General features: G+C 35.9%; 1 protein-coding gene across 1 annotated transcript in view; it reads left to right on the top strand.

Annotated features, from left to right (window-relative positions):
- The window catches only part of LOC115223114 (transient receptor potential cation channel subfamily V member 6-like), a 22291-nt gene extending 4705 nt beyond the window's left edge, over positions 1–17586 (top strand). The window contains exons 2-12 of the mRNA XM_036512240.1: positions 824–928; positions 3088–3237; positions 4134–4216; positions 4664–4886; positions 9132–9239; positions 9554–9705; positions 10696–10805; positions 12473–12621; positions 13132–13248; positions 15342–15467; positions 17127–17586. Coding sequence (XP_036368133.1) covers positions 830–928; positions 3088–3237; positions 4134–4216; positions 4664–4886; positions 9132–9239; positions 9554–9705; positions 10696–10805; positions 12473–12621; positions 13132–13248; positions 15342–15467; positions 17127–17168 — 1359 coding nt within the window. The 5' untranslated portion in view covers positions 824–829 and the 3' untranslated portion in view covers positions 17169–17586. The remainder of the gene's footprint in view (positions 1–823; positions 929–3087; positions 3238–4133; positions 4217–4663; positions 4887–9131; positions 9240–9553; positions 9706–10695; positions 10806–12472; positions 12622–13131; positions 13249–15341; positions 15468–17126) is intronic.
- The last annotated feature ends 1118 nt before the right edge of the window (positions 17587–18704 follow it).

Below are 18704 nucleotides of genomic sequence, written 5' to 3'. Positions count from 1 at the left end.
AGAGAGTGACAAGGCTGGCCCCTTGAAATACATGTACAACAGAAACAGGAAGTAAGAGTGAGAGAAAGTTGTGGTGAAAGAGTACAGCAGGGATCACCACCATCCCCTGCGGAGCCTCGTGGAGCTTTAGGTGTTTTCCCGCTCAATAAACACTCACACGCCCGGTCTGGGAATCGAAACCGCGATCCTATGACCGCGAGTCCGCTGCCCTAACCCCTGGGCCATTGCGCCTCCACTACCTGGCAGTATCTATTCCATCTCTGTGCTTTCTGAGTTCCAGGCTAATTAATAGAACCAATTGTGGCCATTCCAATTCATTACTGTGTTTTTTAGATTCCAAATAGACGAAAGGTTAAAATTTCCTTCTTGGGCTGACCTGGGGTTAAATAACATATCATTCTGCAAAAATCTGAACTCATTAGTAAAGCTTTCTTTCTTGCTTTCTTTCTCTGTCTCTCTCTCTCCACTTTTTCCTTCTTTCCCCCACCCTCTCTTTCTTTCTTTCTTTCTTTCTTTCTTTCTTTCTTTCTTTCTTGCTTTCTTTCTCTCTCTCCTCTCTCTCTCTCTCTCTCTCTCCACGTTTTTCTTCTTTCCCCACCCTCTCTTTCTCTCTGCCCCCTCTCCCCCTCCACACGTCCCCACCCCACTCTCTCTGACAAAAGTCCCAATCCAAAAACTTTAATCTTCTCCTCTCCAGCAATTTTTATTGATTCTACTCTATCCCCCCCAAAAACTGTATTATTTCCATATTACCAAAAAAAAAAAAAAATCCACAACCAAGAATACAGTAACAACTGATGTTCTTTTATTTACGTGTTTCCTTCAGAAAATGTTCCTGCTTCTTTACTCATTTGGCGCCCGTTTGTCTATCAAGAACCGCCAAGGTCTCACACCACTTGCATTAGCAGCAAAATTGGCAAGAAAAGAGGTAAAGAACCTTCACATTTCCTTTAAATTCCCTCTCATTTCTGTTTTGGTTTATTTCTATATTTACTTCCATTGTTGACCCACCCTGACTCACCCTGACTCTGCTGTCCTTATCTTTTCAAATCTGAAAGGAAAACGAAGACCAAGTCTCAGAGCACTTAACTTTTATTTGTTTTCCTTTCCAATGTAACAATGATAGGGTTGAAATGGGATTGCTTAAATAATGGTAGGTTGGAAGGTATCTGGAATTAGGGTTATCTCCTCAATAACATCAGATTACTTGATTTACATATGGTAGCCAGCCACAAGACTAGGGTTTCAATCTGTGGTTATCCTCCTGATTAATCAATTCCGAAGTGTACACTTAAGTCAGTTTTGGTCATGAGAACAGGTGTATGTTTTAGAATAAGGCTTATGTTTCAAGACATGAACAGGAAGTTGGTGGTTTCCTTCCTGATCGGCTGGAGGTTCTAGCTATTGATCAGAGAAGGTTTTGGTTATGAGAACAGGTATGTTTTGAGATAAGGCTGATGTTTAAAGACCTTAATAGGAAGTTGGTGGTTTCCCTCCCAGTTGGTTGGAGGTCCTGGCTATTGATCAGAAGGTATGGCAGTCTGTGTATGATGCTAGAGTAGAGTGCTCCAAACACAGGAGACTACATGAAGAGAAGAGGAAACATTGTCACCAACTCCCTGTAGCTGTTGTTCAAAGTCACTCAGTGCCACAGGATCTGTCTATCTCATATCGATCTTACTAACCACATCTGCTCGCATGAGAAAGAATGTGCTGGAAGCACATCTAAGCTACTGAGAATGCGTGTGGCAACTGTAAAATCCACCCACCACACGCGATAGACTGGTGGTTGCACGTGTGCAAAAGCTACGTTGTTATCCTCATTCCGTAAACGGTGGCTTTTAACGGGTGGAGAGCTGAACCATCTTGGGGTACAGAGGATTCACAATCTAGGCTAGGGTCTGAAAATTTACCACACCATAGTGGTTTACACCATGGTTCCTCTGCTTTGTAGCAGAAGTAGGAAGAAAGAGTGAGAGAAAGTTGTGGTGAAAGATTACAATGGGGTTCACCACCCACCCCTGCCAGAGCCTCATGGAGCTTAGGTGTTTTTGCTCAATAAACACTCACAATGCCCAGTCTGGGAATTGAAACCGCGTTCTTATGACAGCGAGTCCGCTGCCCTAACCACTGGGCCATTGCACTGCCACTCTGCTGTTATTGTTGTTACTACTACTACAACTATTATTATTATTACTACTACTACAACTATTATTATTATTACTACTACTACAACTATTATCATTATCATTATTATTATTATTATTATTATTATTATTATTATTATTATTACTATTATTCTTCTTCTTCTTCTTCTGATTATTATTATTATTATTATGATTATTATTATTTATTATTATTATTATTATTATATTATTATGATTATTATTATTATTATTATTATTATTATTATTATTATTATTATATATTATTATTATTATTATTATTATTATTATTATTATTATGTATTATTTTATATGATATTATATTATTATTATATTATTATTATTATTATTATGATTATTATTATTATTATTATTATTATTATTATTATTATTATGATTATTATTATTATTATTATTATTATTATTATTATTATTATTATTATTATTATTATTATTATTATGATTATGATTATGATTATTTTATTATTATTATTATTATTATTATTATTATTATTATGATTATTATTATTATTATTATTATTATTATTATTATTATGATTATTATTATTATTATTTATTATTATATTATTATTATTATGATTATTATTATTATTATTATTATTATTATCATTATTATTATTATTATTATTATTCAGTAGTTTTATTTTTATAGCGTGCTTTCACTTCACTACCAGCGCAGCTCTGTGTGCCTTGGGTATGTGCTGTGATTTGTTGTGATGCTCTGATGTTATTGTATGGAAAGTGTTCTGCGTAGGATGTGTGCAGTGCCTAGTAGTGCAATTTTGTATGTTATATATGTGTGTTTGTAGTCCTGGTGTTTTTGTTATGTATTTGTCTGAATATTATTATTATTATTATTACTATTACTATTATTATTATTATTATTATTATCATATGACAGATGTATGACCACATCATCAACCTGGAGAGAGACCAGTATTGGGAATACGGAGTGGTGACATGTCGTGGTTACCCTCTCAAGGAAATTGACACAATATCGGAGGATGGAGAAATCAACACCAACTCTACACTAAGTTTTGTTGTTTACGGGGTGAGTAGTACACACACACACAACCCCCACCCCCACACACGCACACACAATAAAGAAAGAGAGGAGATATAAGATGAAAAAATTTATTTCGCCGATTGACATCCATAACTATCAATTGGATTTATTAGACTTCAACTGCACCAGACTCTACATTTTATCCTTTGGTTTTTCATTTACTTTCACTGTTTTCTATCTAAGAAACCAGCCCCCTTCTGTTAGGAAGAATTCTGCAGTTGTAACATTTACAGAAATCACAAGAAGGTGAGCAGATGTGGTTGCCATTTCTGAAGCAGGCCTTGTGCCTCTGGTAGAAAGGATTATTATTATTATTATTATTATTGTCTTTGCACAGCTTCTAACTCTGGAGATGTACTACAATGTCAGTTGTTCACAACCAGTGAACTAAGGTAACACCTCTTATTTTTTGAGCTCCTTCCGGAGTATTCGAGCAGTTCCAAGCAGTGCTGTTTTCTGCAAGTGCTCCATTCTTATTGCAGCCCCTATTTGTTACATGTACTTCTCGAGATTTTTACTCACTGTTCCCAGGGCTTCGACAATTATTGGTACTACTGCCACCTTTTTCAGTGACCACACATGCTTAACCTCCCAAGCTAACCTGTTATATCCATTGACTTTTCTTTCTTCCTTATCACATACCTTTTTGTCAGCTGGGCATTCTCTATCTATGATTCAACATTGTTTGCTTTCTTTCTCAATTAAGACGATGTCTGGTTTTCTATTATTATTATCATCATCATCATCATCATCATCATCATCATCATTATTATTATTATTATTATCATCATCATCATCATCATCATCATCATCATCATCATCATCATCATTATTATTATTATTATTATTATTATTATTATTTACTCTCTTCATTTATCAAGGACAAAGAGGAACACCTTTATATGATGGATGGTATTATATTCAGTCTTTTACAAGAAAAATGGTACACCTTTGCCCGATACAGGTAAGAGATGTTATGTGGATTGTGTTACAGTGTTACACTGTTACAGTGTTACACTGTTAAGTGTTACACTGTTACAGTGTTACAGGGTTGTGTGACAATTGTGTAGAGGATGTTTTGTGTTACATGTGTCCCATGTAGGTTTTACCGACCTTCTTACATACATACATATATACATACACACATGCATGTACACACACAAATACATACACACACATACACATACATACACATACATACACACACATATTCATACAAATACACACACATACACACACATACACACACACACATACACATACACACATACACATACACACGCGCGCACACACACACACACATACACACACACACACACACACACACACACACACACACACACATACACACACTGTTACATATTACCAGTGCTAACTACACAACCAATCTTCCTCTTTCTGTTCCATGTAGGTTTTACCGACGCTTCTTCTTCTTCACCGTTTATTTTATAATCTTCGTCATCGCCTTCGCCCTTCGTCCCGGGGCTGACCCTCGACTCAAAGACGTCGCCAATACCCCAATATCCTTCGTTAAAAACCCAAACAACTGCAGCAGCAAGGGCCTGACCGAACGAGTAGTCAAAGACCCGATTGAATCCTGCTACTTGCTCTTTCCTTACACCGATTATGACTACGTATGTATTTCACACATTGTTCTGCTTGGGGATTGATGAAGGGGTCAATCAGGTAGGGGTTTGTGATTTCAGGATGAGAGACACTTTGTATGGAAAGCAGTAAGGAGCTAAATTTGATAGGGGGTTGATTGTGAATGAAGGATGAGACAGTTTGTATGGAAGTCAGTAGGGGTAACAATTTGGTGGGTTAGTGGGTTGAGAGTAAGACAATTTGTATGGAAGTCAGTAAGGAGCTAAATTTGATAGGGGGTTGATTGTGAATGAAGGATGAGACAGTTTGTATGGAAGTCAGTAGGGGTAACAATTTGATGGGTTAGTGGATTGAGAGTAAGATAGTTTGTATGGAAGCTAGTAAGGGTAACAATTTAGTGGATTAGTAGATTGAGGGTGGGAGACAATATGGAAGCTAGTAGGGGTAACAATTTAGTGGATTAGTAGATTGAGGGTGGAGACAATATGGAAGCTAGTAAGGTAACAATTTAGTGGATTAGTAGATGAGGGTGGGAGACAATATGGAAGCTAGTAAGGTAACAATTTGTGGATTAGTAGATTGAGGGTGGGAGACAATATGGAAGCTAGTAAGGGTAACAATTTAGTGGATTAGTAGATTGAGGGTGGGAGACAATATGGAAGCTAGTAAGGGTAACAATTTAGTGGATTAGTAGATTGAGGGTGGGAGACAATATGGAAGCTAGTAAGGGTAACAATTTAGTGGATTAGTAGATTGAGGGTGGGAGACAATATGGAAGCTAGTAAGGGTAACAATTTAGTGGATTAGTAGATTGAGGGTGGGAGACAATATGGAAGCTAGTAAGGGTAACAATTTGGTGGGTTAGTAGATTGAGGGTGGGAGACAATATGGAAGCTAGTAAAGGTAACAATTTGGTGGGTTAGTAGATTGAGGGTGGGAGACAATATGGAAGCTAGTAAGGGTAACAATTTGGTGGGTTAGTGTACTGAGGACAGCAGACACTAACAATTAGTGGGTTAGGGGGTTGAAGGTGGGAGAAAGTTTATATGGAAGCCAGTAAGGTTATATATTTGCATATGATCACATGCATGATTGTATACATACATGCACATGTTGATACATTTATACATACGCACACTTACATACTTATATACATTCACACACATATACAAACATACACACACCTACTTACATTTACACACACATGCATATATACATATGTACAAACATGCATGCATACATACAGACAGATAACTATATTTATACATACATATATTCAAACACACGCATACACACATGCACACACATACACATATGTATACACACACACACACACTCATATATATATATATATTATAATGTTTAATGAAATGGATAAATGAATTATCTTGTTACGGATTATTCAAAATTTAACCGGGTGGGAGACAATATGGAAGCTAGTAAGGGTAACAATTTAGTGGATTAGTAGATTGAGGGTGGGAGACAATATGGAAGCTAGTAAGGGTAACAATTTAGTGGATTAGTAGATTGAGGTGGGAGACATATGGAAGCTAGTAAGGGTAACAATTTAGTGGATTAGTAGATTGAGGGTGGGAGACAATATGGAAGCTAGTAAGGGTAACAATTTAGTGGATTAGTAGATTGAGGGTGGGAGACAATATGGAAGCTAGTAAGGGTAACAATTTGGTGGGTTAGTAGATTGAGGGTGGGAGACAATATGGAAGCTAGTAAAGGTAACAATTTGGTGGGTTAGTAGATTGAGGGTGGGAGACAATATGGAAGCTAGTAAGGGTAACAATTTGGTGGGTTAGTGTACTGAGGACAGCAGACACTAACAATTAGTGGGTTAGGGGGTTGAAGGTGGGAGAAAGTTTATATGGAAGCCAGTAAGGTTATATATTTGCATATGATCACATGCATGATTGTATACATACATGCACATGTTGATACATTTATACATACGCACACTTACATACTTATATACATTCACACACATATACAAACATACACACACCTACTTACATTTACACACACATGCATATATACATATGTACAAACATGCATGCATACATACAGACAGATAACGATATTTATACATACATACTATTCAAACACACGCATACACACATGCACACACATACACATATGTATACACACACACCACACACTCATATATATATATATTATATATGTATTTTATGAAATGGATAAATGAATTATCTTGTTACGGATTATTCAAAATTTAACCGGGTGGAGACCAATATGGAAGCTAGTAAGGGTAACAATTTAGTGGATTAGTAGATTGAGGGTGGAGACAATATGGAAGCTAGTAGGAAGGGTAACAATTTAGTGGATTAGTAGATTGAGGTGGGAGACAATATGAAGCTAGTAAGGGTAACAATTTAGTGGATTAGTAGATTGAGGGTGGGAGACAATATGGAAGCTAGAAGGGTAACAATTTAGTGGATTAGTAGATTGAGGGTGGGAGACAATATGGAAGCTAGTAGGGGTAACAATTTGGTGGGTTAGTAGATTGAGGTGGTGGGAGACAATATGGAAGCTAGTAAAGGTAACAATTTGGTGGGTTAGTAGATTGAGGGTGGGAGACAATATGGAAGCTAGTAAGGGTACCAATTTGGTGGGTAGTGTACTGAGACAGCCAGACACTAACAATTAGTGGGTTAGGGGGTTGAAGGTGTGGAGAAAGTTTATTATGGAAGCCAGTAAGGTTATATATTTGCATATGATCACATGCTGATGTATACATACATGCACTGTTGATACATTTATACTTTATACGCTAACGCACTCCTTATACTTATATACATTCACACACATATACAAACCTCACCCCTTACACTTACACACACACACATGCAGCATATATACATGAACACGACATGCACCATACATCAGACAGACTGTATTTAACCTAAATTACATCTATTCAAACACACGCATACACACATGCACACACGCACACATATGTAGACATCACACACACCACACTCATATATATATATTATACTGTTTAATGAAATGGATAATGAAATTATCTTGTTACGATTATTCAAAATTAACCGGGTGGGAGACAATATGGAAGCTAGTAAGGGTAACATTTAGGGGATTAGTAGATTGAGGGTGGGAGACAATATGGAAGCTAGTAAACTTTGTTCGAAAAGCTTGCTGCGCATTTGTTTTGAGATTTTAAATTCCTGAATTTTCCTGAAGAGAAAGCTGCAGAATGGTCTCCTTATTCAATCCGAATTTGGGAATTTGCAGCCTTTGAAACGTGTAGAAAATAATAAAAAGGAATTTTGTAGAATCTTCGTTCGGCTCCATTTCTTCCCTTCACTATATATTATATATATATATATATAGACATACACATACATATATATATGCATATATACATACATATATGTACATACATACATATATATGTGTATATATATGAATATATGGGTGCAGGACGTCACAGAAAGTAAACAACATGAAATACGAAGATAAACTTGAGTATGCAAACAACGAGAGAAACAAATGGAAAACAACACAAGTAACATAAAGAACGACCCTTCATCAGTGGTCGGCTGTCCATCTACTCCTCATTTCGAGCATTTAATGACAATATGAGGCTTCGAAAGGCAGCTGCTCCCACAAACCAAAATAAAATGTGGGATTTGCAGAGGGTCAAAGTTGGTAACAAAACAGGGCAGTGGAGACATACAACAAACCAAATGTAAACAAATGTGGAGGGCTGTTAGGTCAGACGGGGGTAAGGTAGTAAAAGATGGAGGAATATTGTCTTTGACAAGAGAAAAAATAGAAGAGGAGACAGATAAGAATGTGTCTGGTCTGTACGACAGATTGAAGGAAAAGAAAGATGGATGATGGTCACATGTGAGCATCGAGAGAAAGTAAAGGAGAAAGGGGAGGGAGAGAGAGAGAGAGAGAGATAGAAAACCGTGAAGGGGAGAAAAGAAAATTAGAGAAAGGATGAGAGTGAAAACGAAAGGGGCGGGGAGAGAACAGTACAGGATAGAGCTGCATCAAAATTATTAAGATAAACTTACTTGGAAATGGATGTGTGGCATTCAATCATATAATAATATAAATAAAATATATATATATATACAAATATATATATGCATATATGAGTATAGGGCACCACAAAACGTTACACATCCATTACCAAGAAAGTTTATATATATATATATATATATATATATATATACACATGTATACTCACCTTTTTGTTATTTCTTTCAATCCAGATCCGTTTACCCACGGAAGTTCTTACAGTAATCGGTGCTGGAATATACCTGACTTGTGCTGGAAAAGAAATTTACTATCAAGGAATTCGAATATTTTCAATGACTTTGGTAAAGAATTCTCCACTCTGCCCTTGCTCACACACACACACACACACACACACACATATGGCACCAGTATTTGGCATGCATTTTCCTTTACTTTGAGGTGGTTATAAGGTAAAATGCATGCCCCTGGATATGTCGACAGTCTATTTCTTATAAATAAGGGCAAATGAAAAAATTTCTAATGCATTAGAAATTTTTTCGTTTGCCCTTATTTATAGGTATGTATGTATGTATATATGTATGTGTGTATGTGTTAGTAGGAATATATATATATATGTATATATTTATATATATATGTTGTTGGTTTCTGTTGACAGAAAAGAGCCCCATCGAAGACCATGTTCCTCATGTCCTGCATATTTGTCTTTGCCATGGTCCCTGGAAGACTCACCTGCAGCCATGAATATGAGGATATTATGGGTGTCATGGCTATACTCTGTACAGCTCCCTACTTTCTCTTCTTCTGCAGGTATGTTCACCCATCACTTTATTATTATTATTATTATTATTTTATTATTATCTTTTTTTTTCCCTCTTCTTTCAAATTTGCTTCCATTTCTTGCCGAGTGTCTTCCCGACTCCTAGGGCAAAGAAACTCATAGTATACATTGGTAGGTCATTAAACTAAACTCACTAGTTCGTTCATTTTTTTTTTAAAGTTAAATTAAAATACATGGAGAGTAATAGTTCTCACATCGACAATGCTCTTCTCAATACGTGTGATGTACCAGTTAAGACAATCTTTATTATTATTATTATTATTATTATTATTATTATTATTATTATTATCATTATTATTATTATTATTATTACCTTTGCACAGCTCCTTAACGATGGAGATGTACTACAGTGTCACCTGTTCACTACCAGTGAATTAAGGTAACACCCCTTATTTTTCGAGCACCTTCCAGAGTACTCGAGCGGTTCCGAGCAGTGCTGTTTTCTGCAAGTGCTCCACCCTTATTGCAGCCCCTATTTGTTCCATGTACATTTCAAGATGTACATCAAAAAGACCACATTTGCTAACGCAGTCCTAGGTACACTGTGTCAGAATAAAAGACAGGATGGTCGCTGCTAGAGCAACTTTGATGATAAGGTCTCCTGGATCAGAACTGGTCGTGGCCTAAACACTAACAAGAGAGGGCACATTTAGTAATGTAGTCCTTGATAACTATGTCTCAATAAATGACAGCTTAGTGACACTTCTAATCACAGCTCTGCTTGATCAGAGATGACCTGGACCCAAACAACAACAAGGGCACATTTGATGAAGTAGTCTCAGGTACACTATGCTGGAATAAAAGACAGGATGGGAACAGCTTCAATGTCTTTGATCATAATTTGGTTGACTCACAGATGCCCTGGGGTCCAACAACAACAACAACAACAACAACAACAACGACAACCATTGCTTCTAAGTCATTTAACATGCTATCTCTTTTCCTTTATGCTGTTTCAGGGGTTTTGCTATAACGGGACCCTTTGTTGTGATGATCTACAGTATGATTAAAGGTGATCTCCTTCGTTTCTTCATCATCTACGGAATATTCCTCATGGGATTTTCTCAAGGTAAATGCTTTCATTATTACAGAACAAAGGCTACATATATATGCATATATATATATATATATATATGTGACCGCGTGTGTACCGTTGGCGATTTTTTTTCCTCTGTCTTTCCTTCTCCTATGTTTCTGACGAAGAACTCTGCTCGAAACGTTAAACCCTCCTTCTTTCCTTCTTTCCTGAACATCCAACAATACTATATTTGTCCCACGTCCTCGTGTTGTTGTGTTTTTTTGTGCTTTCTTGTTTGGATTAACTTTATATATATTTATATATATATATATATATATATATATACATAACAAAGTGAAGTTGTAAGGTACCGCACGAGTGGAATTATATATGAAAGTAGGTTTGAAAATGCAATTTTAAAAGATGTTTATTTATTTGACCGGCTTCATGTTTTTAGAAAAAAGATTGTCAAAAGTAACATGTAAAAGCTTTGTTGTGTTAGGAACTGGTTGTCACAAAATATTACAATACATAAATACATTCTTTGATAATAATAAGAACATTTTAAAAACAGTTTGCAAGGAAATGTCTTGGGAAAATATAAAAAAGTTCATTAAAATATTAGGCACAAAAAATTACAATACGTCTATACATTCTTTGGTAATAATAAGAAAATGTTAAAAAACAATTTACAGAAAAATTTTTTGAGAAATTATTAACAAGTTCATAAAACCTATTACTCCGGTATATATACATATATATATATATATATATATATACACTCACACACACATATATATATATATGTATATACACATATGAGAGGGGGTTGAAAAGTTCCTGGCTTCTGGTCAAAGAAAATACAGGAGGATCAGTTAATTATGATTTTATTCAACACATTCCCCTCTCAGATTCACAAACTTATTGCAGTGGTCCTTCAGTTTTTCTAAGCCCTGAAAAAGAACTTGAAAATTTGGGCCTCCAACCAGGCTTTTCATGATACCTTTAATGCCAGGAACTTCTCAGCACCCCGTCATGTGTGTGTGTGTCTGTGTGTGTGTGTAGATAGATGATATAGATATAGAGGCGGTGAGCTGGCAGAATCGTTAGCATGTCGGGTGAAACGCTTAGCAGTATTTCGTCTGTCGCTACGTTCTGATTTGAAATTCCGCCGAGGTCGACTTTGCCTTTCATCCTTTCGGGGTCGATAAATTGAGTACCAGTTATGCACTGGGGTCGATGTAATCGACTTAATACCTATGTCTGTCCTTGTTTGTCCCCTCTATGATTAACCCCTTGTGGGTAATAAAGAAATAGGTATTTTGCCCGTTGCTACATTCTGAGTTCAAATTCTTCTGGGGTCAATTTTGCCTTTCATCCTTTCGGGGTCGATAAATTGAGTAGCAGTTATGCACTGGGGTCGATGTAATCGACTTAATACCTATGTCTGTCCTTGTTTGTCCCCTCTATGATTAACCCCTTGTGGGTAATAAAGAAATAGGTATTTTGCCCGTTGCTACATTCTGAGTTCAAATTCTTCTGGGGTCAACTTTGCCTTTCATCCTTTCGGGGTCGATAAATTGAGTAGCAGTTATGCACTGGGGTCGATGTAATCGACTTAATACCTATGTCTGTCCTTGTTTGTCCCCTCTATGTTTAGCCCCTTGTGGGGTAATAAAGAAATAGATATAGCTATAGATATATCCTTGTTTTTTCAGCGATGTACATCCTATTCAGAGATGACGTGTGTTCCCTGTCAAGTCAGCCGTTGGAAGCCATTACAAGTCTTTTCATTGTTTCTCTCGGCACATTTGCTGATTTCTATAATTCTATTGAAAAGCTGAAAAGGAACAGTGTGATTGCCAAAGTAAGTATCATTTTTGAAAGTGGAGGCGCAAAAACATTGCAGCAAACCTTTTTTTTTTTATCACAGCATTTTGTTTCTGTTATTTTATTGTGGCGGACTCTTTCACTATATCTAACTATCTGTCTCTCTCTCCCTCTCTCTCTGTCACTATATTTCTGTACCTGTCTCTCTCTCTCCCTTTCACTATATCTCTGTTCTTGTCTCTCTCTCTCTCTCTTTCAGTATATCTATAGGCTTTCTCTCTCTCACTATATCTATATACTTGTCTTACTCTCTCACTTTCACTATACATACGTACCTATCTGTCTCTCTCCCTTTCTCACTCTCTTTCTTTCACTATACATACGTACCTATCTGTCTCTCTCCCTTTCTCACTCTCTCTCTCTCTCACTTTCATTCACTATACACACATACCCATCTGTCTCTCTTTCTCTCTTTCACTATATCCATGTACCTCTCTCTTCCCTCTTTCCTCTCATTATCTCATCCTGCCTCCATTTACCGTTTCAGTTTATATTCCTGGTATATTTGCTCTTGGTATCACTTCTCTTGATCAACATGCTGATTGCCATGATGGGTAACACCTACCAACTTGTGGCCAGCCAACAGATGGAATGGTTTAGACAGGTAACTTCATCCTATATTCTACCAATACCACTATCAACACTTACCTCTACCTTGGATTTTCTTTACCTCTTGGATACTTACCATTGGCTGCACCTCTCTTTCGCGGATCAAAGTGACTTTGCATTGATGTAACATCTATAACATACATATACGTTTCTTTACTACCCACAAGGGGCTAAACATAGAGGGGACAAACAAGGACAGACATAGGTATTAAGTCGATTACATCGACCCCAGTGCATAACTGCTACTCAATTTATCGACCCCGAAAGGATGAAAGGCAAAGTTGACCCCAGAAGAATTTGAACTCAGAATGTAGCAACAGGCAAAATACCTATTTCTTTATTACCCACAAGGGGTTAATCATAGAGGGGACAAACAAGGACAGACATAGGTATTGAGTCGATTACATCGACCCCAGTGCGTAACTGGTACTTAATTTATCGACCCCGAAAGGATGAAAGGCAAAGTCGACCTCAGCGGAATTTGAACTCACAACGTAACGCAGACGAAATACCTATTTCTATTTCTTTACTACCCACAAGGGGCTAAACATAGAGGGGACAAACAAGGACAGACATAGGTATTAAGTCGATTACATCGACCCCAGTGCATAACTGGTACTTAATTTATCGACCCCAAAAGGATGAAAGGCAAAGTCGACCTCGGCGGAATTTGAACTCAGAACGTAGCGATGGGCGAAATACCGCGAAGCACTTCGCCCGGCGTGCTAACGTCTCCGCCAGCTCGCCGCCTGTAACATACATATAATGAGGCACTGATAAAGTTCCTGGCTTTGAGTAAAAGAAAATACAGGAGGATCAGTTAGTTATGATTTTATTCAGCATATTTCCCCTCCTCTCAGATTCACACACTTTAATGCAGTGGTCCTTCAGTTTTTCTGAGTCCTGTAAAAAAGCTTGGAGGGTTTGGCCTCCAGCCAGGCCTTTCATGACACCCTTTAAAACTAGGAACTTTTCAGCATCCCCTCGTGTGTGTGTGTGTGTGTGTGTGTGTGTGTGTGGTGTGTGTGTGTGTGCACATGCATGTGTGTGTATGCATGTATGTATGTATGTATGTATGTATGTATGTATGTATGTATTTATGTATGTATGTATGTATGTATGTGTGTATGTATGTATGTATGTATGTATGTATGTGTGTGTGTATGTATGTATGTATGTATGTATGTATGTATGTATGTATGTATATGTGTATGTATGTATGCATGTATGTATGTATGTATGTATGTATGTATGTATATGTGTATGTATGTATCTGTGTGTATTTAAGTATGTATGTATGTATCTGTGTAACATAGGTATGTATGCATTGCATGTATAGGAGAAGGAGTGGCTTTGTGGTAAGAAGTTTTCTTCCCAGTCACATGGTCCCAGGTTCAGTACCACTGTGTGGCACCATGGGCATCTTCTGTTATAGCTTCGGGCTAACCAAAGCTTTGAGTGGATTTGGTAGACGGAAACTGAAAGAAGCCCATTGCATATATATATTATATATATATATATATATATATTATATATATATATATATATAGAGAGAGAGAGAGAGAGAGAGAGAGAGAGAGATATGTATGTATTTGTGTGTATGTGTTTTTCCCCCCATCATCGCTTGTCAACCAATGTTGGTGTGTTTACATTTCCATAACTTAGCGGCTCAGCAAAAGGGACAATAGAATAAGTACTAGGCTTATAAAGATTAAGTTCTGGGGTTGATTTGTTCGACTAGAGGCAGTGCTTCAGCATGGCCACAGTCAAAATGACTGAAACAAGTAACAGAGTAAAAGAATATGTATGTGTATGTCTGATTTGTGTATATGTGTATGTAAGTGTGTGCATGTGGTTATGCATGTGTGTATATATACTTATGTGTGTGTATGTGTCTATGTGTGTATGTCTATATATATGTGTATGAGTGTGTTTCTTACTCAGAATATGTTTCACCTATTGTTGACATTTGTTTCCTTATTTCTCTCCTCCACATCACTGCGACCTTTACATCACTGTGACCTTTGCTCTACTGTGACCTCTGCTTCTTCTCCATGACCTCTACACCTCTGTGACCTCAACCACCAGTGGGCTAACATAGTTCTAGTGGTAGAACAGACTGTAACGCCACAAGAACGTGTTGAACAGCAGAAACAATATTCACAATGTCTGGCAGACGGTCGAAGAGTTCTTGCTCTCCGTTGCAATGTTGACGTAAGTAAAAGTTCCATCTCTGGTTGAAATAATAGATGAGGCAGTTGGTTCATAGGGCAATAGGTTTATAGGTTTACTGTCAATATATCCTGTAAGAACGATGCTGATGGAGTGGGGTGGAGGTATAAAGTGTTGGGGACAGATTTTTATGTTTCATTGATAGGAGCAATTATCAAGGCATCAAACTTCTGAGCCATCTTTTAACAAGTTCAGTCTCTTACGAAAATAAAGGACAACTCAGAATAACATGACCTGAAGATATAAAAGATTCACAGACAACAAGCATGTCAAACATAAATTCCCATCATCAGCTACCTAACAGATGTCATAGTGGTTTCAACACTTGGACAGTACTACTCAATCTGGCTGTATCAGCAGCAAGAAAAACTTGAACATTGCCTGGGAATTAATAGATAAATAGCAGGAGAGAAACATTAACATATGTATATGTCAATTACAGCTACACCTGCTTATTAATTAAAACAAAATTGTATCAAACCTGAAGCTACAAAGCATAAAAATTATAAAATAATCCCTTGTCATTGTAACCAATAGAGTGGCATAATATATATATATATATTATATATAAGATATGAATATATATATGTATATGTATACATATTGTATACATACATATATATGTATATATGAATATATTATATATATATATATATATATTATATAATATTATATATATATATATAAGATATAAATATATATATGTATATGTATACATATTGTATACATACATATATATACATACATATACATGTATATATGTATATATATATATATATATATATATATATATATATATATATATATATATATAACGGGAAGCTTTATGAAAATAGACATAAGACGAAGGCAGGTTTACGGAAATAAACAAAAGACGAAGGCAGGTGGAATACAAACAAACAATTGTATTAGTATGGCGCTCAGGAAATATAAATAAAACAAGTCATTAACGTTTCGAGCCTACGCTCTTCAACAGAAAGATACACAGAGAAAAAAAATGCAGAAAGAAGGAGAGAAAAAAAATGCGTGCAGAGGCTAACGAATCAACATGGCGATCTGATTTCGGCCAGAAGTCAAAGATCAAACGTGAGACGCAAGAGCGAAATTAGGGGATATATATATATATATATATATATATATATAGACACACATATATAAGATATGTATAATAGCAAAAGAATGAGACCTCGATATTTGTAGAAATAGAAGAAAACAGGTGTTTTATTATTTTTTGTGGGAATATGTGCGTGTGTATATATATTTTTATGCATTTTTATGCGTTTATTGTAATTCTGCTGTGTTCAGCAGTGCTTAGAATGAAGGTGTGTAGTGTGTGACTGTCGTATTTTTTCAACAAAAACAATAACAACATGTAACAAAAATATCTTTAAATAATTATTCCGGAGCATATTCACCATCTACTTCAATTACTGCTTCCCATTTGCTTGCCAGGTGGTCAGACTATCATTTAAAGATGTTTTTGTTAAATATTGTTATTGTTTTTGTTGAAATAAAGCCACAATAATTATGCATCAACCCAATATATATGTGTGTGTGTATGTGTGTATATATATATATATGTATATATTATATATATGTATATATATTTATGTATATGGTCTTTATTTTTTTTTCTTATAGGAAATCACCAACATTGAGAGCAATTCTGATGATGAAGAGTAACCACTTCCATCCATTTTCTTTACTCCCTACACTCTATGTTTGAAGTTTACTGAAGAGTTCTGATCACCATACTCCCTTACTCATTACTCACATTTCTCACATTTCAATAAACCGACATACTCTTTCATGGACCACTATAACTTCCCTATTTGAACCCTTTCATTGCACGAACCAGATATATCCACTCAAAATTTTCATTACAGTTGATTATGGATAACATTTTTATATACTAACCTGTCTTTTGTTGAGGAGTCTCATGTTTGAAACTAGCTAGATGGTGTAGAATACTACTATCTTAGTACACACACACACACACACAGCTATATATACATAGAACTTATATACATTAGCACACATTCATATAGACATACTTAATCACATGTACATACATATACACACAAACATAGACACATATATACACATACACATACATACTTACATAATATACACACATACAAGATATAAGTCTGTATGCATGTATACATATATATGTGTGCGTATATATATATATATATATATATATATATATATATATATATATATACATATATGTATGCATATGTATATATATACACAACACACATATATATATATATATATATATATATATATATACATACATATGTGTATATACGTATATCTGTATGTATATATGTATGTATGTACCTATATATGCATGTATATATATATATATACACATACATACAGACATACGTATATATATACACACACACACTTACAAACATATGTACAATCATACATAAACACACATCTGCACAAATACACAAACACACACACATATATCAGTGTGTTTGCTGTAAACAAATGTCACCATCATACAAGCGGGATAGTTTGCAATCTCCCATGGAGATCATGTCTGCCCATTCATGCTGTTCATGTCTGAAGGACTACAGGAACAGCCGAGGGTTAGCAACAGGAAGAGCATCCATGCACCTCAGGAAGATCTGCATCAACAGACCTTCGACGGCATCGACAATTGGATGTTAAAATGATGGTAATGAAGATGACAATGATGATGATGATGGAGGTGATGATGATGTGGAGACGGAGGATGACAGAAGTGATGGTGATGGTGGTGATGATGATGATAGTGGTGGTGGCAGTGATGATGATGATGATGATGACTGTGATGGTGGTGGTGGTGATAATGATGATAGCAATGACAATGATGATGATGATGACACATTAACAAATACAAACCAATAAACAATTGTATAATAATAATAATAATAATAATAAAAACTAATTTCATCAGTTATTATTTTTCCTTTTATTTTTATCAAAAGAATTACAATTTGTTGTTTTAAAAGATTTTATTCTTACAGAAATTTGTAAAATCTACATAAATTTTCAACCAGAATGTCTGGACGCTGAAGGACAGAAACCAGTAAATATTACTATAACAACAACAACAACAGAAACAAATTACCAATAACTATTACCTTTCGGTTTTCTTAATTCAGAAAAAGGGGGAAGTTCATAAGTAAAGAGAGAGGAAGAGATAAAACAGACAGA

The sequence above is a fragment of the Octopus sinensis genome, linkage group LG22 (assembly GCF_006345805.1).
Source record: "Octopus sinensis linkage group LG22, ASM634580v1, whole genome shotgun sequence".
In the NCBI taxonomy this organism is placed as follows: Eukaryota; Metazoa; Mollusca; class Cephalopoda; order Octopoda; family Octopodidae; genus Octopus; species Octopus sinensis.
The sequence above is the reverse complement of the archived record's forward strand: the minus strand, read 5'-3'. Positions and strand labels throughout refer to the sequence as shown.